At 57.2% G+C, this 11,191-nt stretch overlaps 1 protein-coding gene across 2 annotated transcripts in view; it reads left to right on the forward strand.

Moving 5' to 3' along the window:
* The first annotated feature begins 3,790 nt into the window (after nt 1-3,790).
* Nucleotides 3,791-11,191, forward strand: part of phex (phosphate regulating endopeptidase homolog, X-linked) — a 268,434-nt gene continuing 261,033 nt past the window's right edge. The window contains exon 1 of one of the 2 annotated variants that reach the window (XM_072584731.1): nt 3,791-4,259. In XM_072584731.1, coding sequence (XP_072440832.1) covers nt 4,136-4,259 — 124 coding nt within the window. In that variant the 5' untranslated portion in view covers nt 3,791-4,135. The remainder of the gene's footprint in view (nt 4,260-11,191) is intronic. The other variant, XM_072584730.1, reaches the window with a different exon arrangement.

An 11,191-nucleotide genomic window follows, 5' to 3' on the forward strand; every position in this document is an offset into this window, starting at 1 on the left:
TATTTAACTGAGACCTGAGGACTGAGTATGAAGACCTGCCTCTTGTGAAGAAAGTTAAGGGTAAGATATTGATAGAAAAGTCGCAATATTTTGGAGGTTTCTGGCAGTGAAGATTGGGAAAAGTTTTCAAAATCAGCCATGATTTGCTTTGCAAAACAAAAGGAATTAGAATGCGAGCATGCTAGAAAGAAAAATAAAAGCAGGCATAGGTCCGACAAATATTTCCAAGTGAAAACAGCAAAGCCAGAGGCTGTGGAATTAATGGTTCGAAATGAGAAAATGGCAGTGTGTTTCAGCACTTACTTTATATCTGTCCTCATGAAGGTACTAAAGGCATCTGTAGAAAACCAGCAATAGGGGAAGTGTAAACACAATCGCTATCACTATAGTAAAGGTACAAGAAAAACAAATGGGAATAAACGTTTGCAAGCCCTTGGCCTTAATGCTCTGCAGATGAAAGGAAGTGATTGCAGAGATAGTCGGTTGTGAATTCTACATAGGTCTCAGAGGGTCGGAAAGCTGCCAATCTATACACAATACTCAAGAAAGGATGAAGACAGCAAGGAGGCAACTTCAGGCCAGTTAATTTCTGTTATTGGGAGCATGCTCACATCTTTTATTAAGGTTTAGCATTTTAATGTTTAAAAAATCTGAATTCAATCAGGACATTTGGGGTAGCACAGTGGCTCAGTAGATAGTACTGCTGCCTCACAGCGCTAGAGACCTGGGTTCAATTCTAGCCTCTGGTGACTGTATGGAGTTGGCACCTTCTCCCCGTGTCTGCGTGGGTTGGTGGAGCTGTGGGTAGTGTGGAGGACTGTTGTAGGTGGCAACAGGACATTGACAGGATGCAGAGCGGGGCTGAGAAATGGCAGATGGAGTTCAACCTGGAAAAGTGTGAAATCATTCACTTGAAAGGTTGAATTTGAATGCAGAATACAGGGTTAAAGGCGGTATTCTTGGCAGTGTGGAGGAACAGAGGGACCTTGGGGTCCATGTCCACCGATCCCTCAAAGTTGTCACCCAAGTTGATAGAGTTGGTAAGAAGGCATATGGTGTACTGACTTTCATTTGCAGGGGATTGAGTTTAAGAGCCACAAGGTTATGAAGCAGCTCTATAGAGTCCTGGTTCGACCACACTTGGAATATTGTGTTCAGTTCTGGTCACCTCATTATTGGAAGGATGTGGAAGCTTTAGAGAGGGTGCAGAGGAGATTTACCAGCACTGGAGGGCATATCTTATGAAGAAAGTTTGAGGGAGTTAGGACTTGTCTTATTGGAACGAAGAAGGATGAGTGGGGACTTGATATTAAGAAGCATAGATAGAGTGGAAGCCAGAGACTTTTCCCCAGGGCAGAAATGGCTTAGCACAAGGAGGCATAATTTTAAGGAGCTTGGAGGAAGGTATGGGGGAAGATATCAGAAGTTGGTGCTTAATGCAGAGAGTGGTGGGTGTGTGGAATCCACCGCCAGCGGTGGTCATAGAGTCAGAGACATTAGGGACATTTAAATGATTCTTCGATAGGCACATGGCTGATAGTAAAATGAAGGGTATGTAGGTTAGTTTGATCTTAGAGTAGGAGAAAAGGTTGGCCTAATATCAAGGGCCGAATGGCCTGTACTGTGCTGTGCTATACTGTTCTGTGTTCTATGTCGAGAGTGTGTTGCTGGAAAAGCACAATAGGTCAGGCAGTATCAAGGAGCAGGAGAATCGATGTTTTGGGCAAAAGCCCTTCATCAGGAATGAGGCTGTGAGCCAATTGGGGGGGGGGGGGGGGGGGGGGTGGGGGTGGGGGTGGGGGTGGCTGAGAGTGTCATAGGTAGATGGAGGTCGGGGTAAAGGTGATAGGTCAGAGAGGAGGGTGGAGCAGATAGGTGGGAAGGAAGATTGATAGGTCATGAGGGCAGTGCTGAGTTGGAGGGTTGGATCTGGGATAAGGTGGGGGGAGGCCAAATGAGGAAACTGGTGAAATCCACATTGAGCCCGTGTGGTTAGAGGGTCTGAAGGCGGAAGGTGAGGTGTTCCTCCTCCAGGCATGGGGTGGTAAGGGTTTGGTGATGGAGGAGACCCAGGGCCTGCTCCCCAAGGACATACAAGTCTTGGGCCTCCTCCATCGCCAAATGCTAACGACCCCACACCTGGAGGAAAAATGCCTCATCTTCCGCCTCGGGACCCTCCAACCGCACGGGCACACTCAGCTACCTTCCTCCTAGCCCCACCCCCTTCGCTCATAAGCCTCCTTCCTGATGAAAGACTTTTACCCGACCCGTTGATTCTCCTGCTCCTCGGATGCTACCTAACCCGTTGTGCTTTCTCAGCACCACACACTCTAATCTGATCTCCAGCATCTGCAATCCTCCCTTTCTCCCTGTCCGGTGCACTGTCTACAAGGTGCACTGCAGGAGTTGAACATTTGGCAGCATTTTCCAAACCCAAAACCACTAGCATCTAGGAAGACGGGGCAGCAGATACATGGGAACACCAAAGCCATCAACTTCCCCTCCCAACCAATTACCGTGTGCGTCCTGAGCCTACTCCAGTGTTCCAATAAAGCTTAACTCCAGCTGGAGGAATAACACCTCATTAATTGCCTTGCCACCTTACAGCCTTTAGGACTTAATCTTGAGATCAAAAGTTTGACAGTACTTCTAATTTGACTACAGCTTCCCCCTCTACACCACCTCCCAAACCTCCCCAGATGTGTCCTGAGGACTTTGCCGGCAGCAGAGGAGACACGTTCTCTTCCCCCCTCACATTTTCATCTACCTTTATTTTATAGCTGAATCCTTCCTTTACCACCAGTAGTACTCACCTTGTCTTTCGTTCTCATTGCTCTCCCAATCTGTTCCATGTACTCCCACTCCTCTGTTCAACCACTTCCAGTTCTGAAAGTGTTGCATTAGATTCAAATAGTTAACTCGTGCTCTCTCTCTACAGCTGCTGCTAGATTTGCTGAGTTTCTTTAGCATTCTCTGTTTTTGTTTCCCAGATTACCAGTCCACTGTCATTACCACTCTAATCCCTGTCCTGACTGAATAGGGATGACTGTGTTGATAATCTAGTCCCACTGTTACTGATGGTTGGCTGATCAGCTGGACCTAGGTCTTTTCATGTTAGAATTCTTCCTTCAGGCTCTTCAAGTGTGGGCTTTTCCAGGAAGAAGATTGGGGGGGTGGTGGTGGGAGGAGGATGGAGGGGTCGGGGTGGCTGGATGGTTCAGATAGCGGGTCACACGGGACAAAGCCAATGGGGGTTGAGGATGGGATGGAAGGGGTGAAGGTGGTGAGAATGTGATGGTGGAGGGGCAGTAGGGGTTGCTTTGGGAGGGAGAGGGGCGGGGGAAAAAAAAGTGGAGGTGTGAGAGTGTGATGGGCAGAGGGAGAAAAGGGGTGTGAGGATGAGGAGGGTAAAAGGTGGGATTTGGGAGTGGTGGGTTCTGGATCTCTTCCCCGCTGCAGCGTCCCTTCGCTGTGACTGAGAGTGTGGAAGCCTGTGCTGACCCTGGCAACTAACCTGTGCCTAAACTCAGCAGGCCAGCTGGGTCCAGGTGTGCTGAGGTGTGTGCACCAGCTTTCTGCAAGTGTGGTCAGAAATAAGGTGTGAACATCCGGGGGTGGGGGATAGGGAGGGAAGGCTGGGGGAGGACCCAGCACTGGCTGGAGGGCAAGGTATAGAAAACATTGGAGAATCTTGGGGGTTGGGGGCGGGGGGAACGTCTATGAGAAAGTAGCTCCTTCACATGACCGTTGCAATCCGGGGTCACTGTAAGATGAGAAGTCACAGGAGACAAGTTGGTGTTGTTGCCATGTGTCCCTTGTTTTGAAGAGCTGCAGGCTGTGCCTGACTGGGGACACATGCAGTTTGCAACCTGATAGAGTGCAGTGACCAGCCAACTCAGTGACTGTGCGTCAACAGGAATCCCAGAGAGTCTCCCCGGAGACAACCAGGAGAGAGAGAGAGAGAGAGAGAACAGGCTCGGACTGCTCCTTGGGCTCTGTCTCTCTCTCTCTGCCTCTGTGTGTGTGTGTGTGACACCTCTCCTTGCCTCAGGCTAAACCCTTTCCTCCAGGTTTCTGCACTTGACCCCAGGACCAGCTGAGAGAGAGAGAGGGAGAGAAGGAAGTTGTGGGCGCCATGCAAATGGAGGTGTTGGAGAGCGCCAAGCCTGTGAGGGGGAGATGGCGGAGGTGGTGTTTGAAAGGGCTCCTGCTGCTGTTTGGAACAGCCACCCTGGTGCTGAGTATTGTCCTGGCTCTCGGTAAGTGGGGACAGAGCGGGGGGGGGGGAACCTCTCACCCCGGCTGTTCCTGCCCCACCGAGGGCACCGCCGGGCACTCACACACCGGAGGCTCCTCTGCACAGCAGGCGGGCAGCACGCAAGGACGCCGTTCAGCCCCTTTGCCCGTGCTGGCCCTCTCCTGCCCACCCCACTCAATCTTTTCCGTTTCAGGGAACTTTCCAGTGGAACTTTGCAAAGACTCGAGTGAACCTCCCCCCCCCCCCCCCCACACACTCTCTCAGACAGTACACCCCAGACCCTAACCCCTCGAGTGAACCTCCCTCCCCCCACACTCTCAGTACACCCCAGACCCTAACCCCTCGAGTGAACCTCCCTCCCCCCCACACTCTCAGACAGTACACCCCAGACCCTAACCCCTCGAGTGAACCCCCCCCCCCACACTCTCAGACAGTACACCCCAGACCCTAACCCCTCGAGTGAACCCCCCCCCCCCCCCCACACTCTCAGACAGTACATCCCCGACCCTAACCCCTCGAGTGAACCTCCCCCCCCCCCCCCACACACTCAGACAGTACACCCCAGACCCTAACCCCTCGAGTGAACCTCCCTCCCCCCACACTCCCAGACAGTACATCCCCGACCCTAACCCCTCGAGTGAACCTCCCTCCCCCCACACTCTCAGACAGTACACCCCAGACCCTAACCCCTCGAGTGAACCTCCCTCCCCCCACACTCTCAGACAGTACACCCCAGACCCTAACCCCTCGAGTGAACCTCCCTCCCCCCACACTCTCAGACAGTACATCCCAGAGCCTAACCCCTCGAGTGAACCTGCCTCTCCCCACACTCACAGACAGTACATCCCAGAGCCTAACCCCTCGAGTGAACCTCCCTCTCCCCACACTCACAGACAGTACATCCCAGAGCCTAACCCCTCGAGTGAACCTCTCGCCCCCCCCCCCCCACACACACTCAGACAGTACACTCCAGACCCTAACCCCTCGAGTGAACCTCCCTCCCCCCACACTCTCAGACAGTACATCCCCGACCCTAACCCCTCGTGTGAACCCCCCTCCCCCACACTCTCAGATAGTACACCCCAGACCCTAACCCCTCATGTGAACCCCCCTCCCCCCACACTCTCAGATAGTACACCCCAGACCCTAACCCCTCGAGTGAACCCCCCTCCCCCCACACACACACTCTCAGACAGTACATCCCAGACCCTAACCCCTCGAGTGAACCTCCCTCCCCCCACACTCTCAGACAGTACACCCCAGACCCTAACCCCTCGAGTGAACCTCCCTCCCCCCACACTCTCAGACAGTACACCCCAGACCCTAACCCCTCGAGTGAACCTCTCTCCCCCCACACTCTCAGACAGTACACCCCAGAACCTAACCCCTCGAGTGAACCTCCCTCCCCCACACTCTCAGACAGTACACCCCAGACCCTAACCCCTCGAGTGAACCCCCCTCCCCCACACTCTCAGACAGTACATCCCAGACCCTAACCCCTCGAGTGAACCTCCCTCCCCCCACACTCTCAGACAGTACACCCCAGACCCTAACCCCTCGAGTGAACCTCCCTCCCCCCACACACACTCTCAGACAGTACACCCCAGACCCTAACCCCTCGAGTGAACCTCCCTCCCCCCACACACACACTCTCAGACAGTACACCCCAGACCCTAACCCCTCGAGTGAACCCCCCTCCCCCCACACACACACTCTCAGACAGTACACCCCAGACCCTAACCCCTCGAGTGAACCTCCCTCCCCCACACTCTCAGACAGGACATCCCCGACCCTAACCCCCTCGAGTGAACCTCCCTCCCCCACACTCTCAGACAGGACATCCCAGACCCTAACCCCTCGAGTGAACCTTCCCCACACTCTCAGACAGTACATCCCAGACCCTAACCCCTCGAGTGAACCTCCCTCCCCCCACACTCTCAGACAGGACATCCCCGACCCTAACCCCCTCGAGTGAACCTCCTTCTCCACACACTCTCAGACAGTACATCCCAGACCCTAACCCCTCGAGTGAACCTCCCTCCCCCCACACTCTCAGACAGTACATCCCAGACCCTAACCCCTCGAGTGAACCTCCTTCCCCCCACACTCTCAGACAGTACACCCCAGACCCTAACCCCTCGAGTGAACCTCCCTCCCCCCACACTCTCAGACAGTACACTCCAGACCCTAACCCCTCGAGTGAACCTCCCTCCCCCCACACTCTCAGACAGTACACCCCAGACCCTAACCCCTCGAGTGAACCTCCCTCCTCCCACACTCTCAGACAGTACACCCCAGACCCTAACCCCTCGAGTGAACCTCCCTCCCCCCCACACTCTCAGACAGTACACCCCAGACCCTAACCCCTCACGGGTGCACAAAGAGCTTTTCCGTCATTTCTTCGTTGATTATCACCTGAATGTCTGTCTACTGATTAACTCCATCCCTTGATCAAACAACATCTCAGCTTTCCCTGGCAAGAAACAGTCCTGACTCCTCTGATCTGTCCATTTAGCTGGAGTTCCATGGGAGGGAACCATCCTATTGACATGTTTTCTCCGCCCTTTCCCTATGGTGCAGCACCCAAAGCTCAACACAACTCTCCAGTGAGACTGATACAATGCTTCCCACAGGCTCACCCCAGCTCTCTGGCTTCAATACATGTGCTAAACGAAACCCTAGAGTTGTCTTCTTCATTTCTTAACCACCCCGGCAACTTCTATGCGCACATTTTTGGAAATCTCTCTGCTCCTGCCCCCCTCCTCTCCAGTCTCCTGTTTATTTTATATAGCCCCTTCACCATTCTCCTGAACAAGTTCATGCCCCTTGTGATTTTCCGCATTTAATTTTATCCGCCCATTTCCCCCACTCTGTCCGTGAACTTCTTAAAAGGATTAGTTTCCCTACAGTGTGTAAACAGGCCCTTCGCCCAACAACTCCACACCGACCCACTGAAGGGTAACCCACCCAGACCCATTCCCTTACCCTGACTAATGCACCGAACACTATGGGTAATTTAGCATGGCCCCGACCTGCCCCATCTTTGGACTGTGGGAGGAAGCTGGAGCACCCGGAGGAAACCCACGCAGACACAGGAGAATGTGCAAACTCCACACAGAGAGTCACCTGAGGCGGGGATTGAACCTGGACCCTGGTGCTGTGTGGCAGCAGTGCTAACCACTGAGCCACCGTGCCACCCTAAAGTTCTGGAGTTCTGCATTATCCAGATCTCCCTTGGTAGATTCATCGGTTGAGGGCGTTGCTGGTGAAACCAGGCCTTTGGTTTGTGTGTTGACATAGCTTTGAACTGTGGAGACCACTTCCGTCAGACACATTGTTGTGGGTCTGGAGTGTCATGTAGGTTGGGCCGGGTAAGGCTGGCTGATTTCCTTTCTGTAAAGAACATGAAGTGAATCATTTGGGTTTTAGGATTATATGGCTACCATTTAACTCTTGCTTCATTGAGAGATTTTATTGACTTGAAATATCGCCAACTGTTATGACACTAGTGATGGCGGGGGGGGGGGGGGGGTGCTGTCTGTGGACATACAGTCATTGAGGGTCAGTGCTGAGGGAGTGCCGCACTGTCGGAGGGTCAGTGCTGAGGAGTGCCGCACTGTCGGAGGGTCAGTGCTGAGGTAGTGCCACACTGTGGGAGGGTCAGTGCTGAGGGAGTGCCGCACTGTCGGAGGGTCCAGTGCTGAGGTAGTGCCACACTGTCGGAGGGTCAGTGCTGAGGGAGTGCCGCACTGTCGGAGGGTTGGTGCTGAGGGAGTGCCGCACTGTCGGAGGGTCGGTGCTGAGGGAGTGCCGCACTGTCAGAGGGTCAGTGCTGAGGGAGTGCCGCGACGTCAGGGGGTCAGTGCTGAGGGTGTGCCGCACTGTCGGAGGGTCAGTGCTGAGGGAGTGCCGCACTGTCGGAGGGTCAGTGCTGAGGGAGTGCCGCGACGTCAGGGGGGTCAGTGCTGAGGGTGTGCCGCACTGTCGGAGGGGTCAGTGCTGAGGGAGTGCCGCACTGTCGGAGGGTCAGTGCTGAGGTAGTGCCACACTGTGGGAGGGTTCAGTGCTGAGGGAGTGCCGCACTGTCGGAGGGTCAGTGCTGAGGTAGTGCCACACTGTGGGAGGGTCAGTGCTGAGGGAGTGCCGCACTGTCGGAGGGTCAGTGCTGAGGTAGTGCCACACTGTGGGAGGGTCAGAGCTGAGGGAGTGCCGCACTGTTGGCTGGTCAGTGCTGAGGGAGTGCCGCACTGTCGGAGGGTCAGTGCTGAGGGAGAGCCGCACTGTCGGAGGGGTCGGTGCTGAGGGAGTGCCGTACCTGTCGGGGGGTCAGTGCTGAGGGAGTGCCGCACTGTCGGGGGGTCGGTGCTGAGGCAGTGCCGCACTGTCGGAGGGTCGGTGCTGAGGGAGTGCCGTACTGTCGGGGGGTCAGTGCTGAGGGAGTGCCGCATTGTCGGAGGGGTCGGTGCTGAGGGAGTGCCGCACTGTCGGAGTGTCAGTGCTGAGGGAGTGCCGCACTGTCGGAGGGTCGGTGCTGAGGGAGGTGCCGCACTGTCGGAGGGTCAGTGCTGAGGTAGTGCCACACTGTGGGAGGGTCAGTGCTGAGGGGAGTGCCGCACTGTCGGAGGGTCGGTGCTGAGGGAGTGCCGCACTGTCGGAGGGTCGGTGCTGAGGGAGTGCCGCACTGTCAGAGGGTCAGTGCTGAGGTAGTGCCGCGACGTCAGGGGGTCAGTGCTGAGGAAGTGCCGCACTGTCAGGGTCAGTGCTGAGGTAGTGCCGCGACGTCAGGGGGTCAGTGCTGAGGGTGTGCCGCACTGTCGGAGGGTCAGTGCTGAGGGAGTGCCGCACTGTCGGAGGGTCAGTGCTGAGGGAGTGGGCACTGTCGGAGGGTCAGTGCTGAGGGAGTGCCGCACTGTCGGAGGGTCAGTGCTGAGGGAGTGCCGCGACGTCAGGGGGTCAGTGCTGAGGGTGTGCCGCACTGTCGGAGGGTCAGTGCTGTGGGAGTGCCGCACTGTGGGAGGGTCAGTGCTGAGCGAGTGCCGCACTGTGGGAGGGTCAGTGCTGAGCGAGTGCCGCACTGTGGGAGGGTCAGTGCTGAGCGAGTGCCGCACTGTGGGAGGGTCAGTGCTGAGGGAGTGCCGCACTGTCGGAGGGTCAGTGCTGAGGGAGTGCCGCACTGTTGGCTGGTCAGTGCTGAGGGGAGTGCCGCACTGTCGGGAGGGTCAGTGCTGAGGGAGAGCCGCACTGTCGGAGGGTCAGTGCTGAGGGAGGTCCGCACTGTCGGAGGGTCAGTGCTGAGGGAGTGCCGCACTGTCGGAGGGTCAGTGCTGAGGCAGTGGGCACTGTCGGAGGGTTAGTGCTGAGCGAGTGCCGCACTGTCGGAGGGTCAGTGCTGAGCGAGTGCCGCACTGTGGGAGGGTCAGTGCTGAGGGAATGCCGCACTGTTGACCGGTCAGTGCTGTGGAGTGGGCACTATCGGAGGGTCAGTGCTGAGGGAATACTGCACTGTCGGAGGGTCAGTGCTGAGGGAGTGGGTACTGTCGGAGTGTCAGTGCTGAGGGTGCGCCGCGATGTCGGAGGGTCAGTGCTGAGGGAGTGCCGCATTGTCGGAGGGTCAGTGCTGAGGGAGTGGGCACTGTCGGAGGGTCAGTGCTGAGGGAGTGCCGCACTGTCGGAGGGTCAGTGCTGAGCGAGTGCCGCACTGTGGAGGGTCAGTGCTGAGGGAGTGCCGCACTGTTGGCCGGTCAGTGCTGTGGGAGTGGGCACTATCGGAGGGTCAGTGCTGAGGGAATACTGCACTGTCGGAGGGTCAGTGCTGAGGGAGTGGGTACTGTCGGAGCGTCAGTGCTGAGGGTGCGCCGCGATGTCGGAGGGTCAGTGCTGAGGGAGTGCCGCATTGTCGGAGGGTCAGCGCTGAGGGAGTGCCGCACTGTCGGAGGGTCGGTGCTGAGGGAGTGCCGCACTGTCGGAGGGTCGGTGCTGAGGGAGTGCCGCACTGTCGGGGGTTCGGTGCTGAGGGAGTGCCGCACTGTCGGGGGGGTCGGTGCTGAGGGAGTGCCGCACTGTCGGGGGGTCGGTGCTGAGGGAGTGCCGCACTGTCGGAGGGTCGGTGCTGAGGGAGTGCCGTACTGTCGGGGGGTCAGTGCTGAGGGAGGGCCGCACTGTTGGGGGGTCAGTGCTGAGGGAGGGCCGCACTGTCGGGGGGTCAGTGCTGAGGGAGGGCCGCATTGTCGGGGGGTCAGTTGTGAGGGAGTGCCGCACTGTCGGGGGGTCAGAGCTGAGGGAGGGCCGCACTGTTGGGGGGTCAGTGCTGAGGGAGGGCCGCACTGTCGGGGGGTCAGTGCTGAGGGAGGCCCGCACTGTCAGAGGGTCAGAGCTGAGGGAGGGCTGCACTGTTGGAGGGTCAGTGCTGAGGGGAGTGCCGCACTGTCGGGGGGTCAGTGCTGAGGGAATACCGCACTGTCGGAGGGTCAGAGCTGAGGGAGGGCCGCACTGTCGGGGGGGTCAGTGCTGAGGGAGGGCCGCACTGTCGGGGGGTCAGTGCTGAGGGAGTGCCGCACTGTCGGAGGGTCAGAGCTGAGGGAGGCCCGCACTGTCGGAGGGTCAGTGCTGAGGGAGGTCTGCACTGTCGGAGGATCAGTGCTGAGGGAGTGGGCACTGTCGGAGGGTCAGTGCTGAGGGAGGGCTGCACTGTCGGAGGGTCAGTGCTGAGGGAGTGCCGCAGTGTCGGAGGGTCAGGGCTGAGGGAGTGCCGCACTGTCGGAGGGTCAGTGCTGAGGGAGTGCCACACTGTCGGAGGGTCGGTGCTGAGGGAATACCGCACTGTCGGAGGGTCAGTGCTGAGGGAGTGCTGCACTGTCGGAGGGTTAGTGCTGAGCGAGTGCCGCACTGTCGGAGGGTCAGTGCTGAGCGAGTGCCGCACTGTCGGAGGGTCAG

This window comes from Chiloscyllium punctatum, chromosome 15, assembly GCF_047496795.1.
Source record: "Chiloscyllium punctatum isolate Juve2018m chromosome 15, sChiPun1.3, whole genome shotgun sequence".
NCBI lineage: Eukaryota > Metazoa > Chordata > Chondrichthyes > Orectolobiformes > Hemiscylliidae > Chiloscyllium > Chiloscyllium punctatum.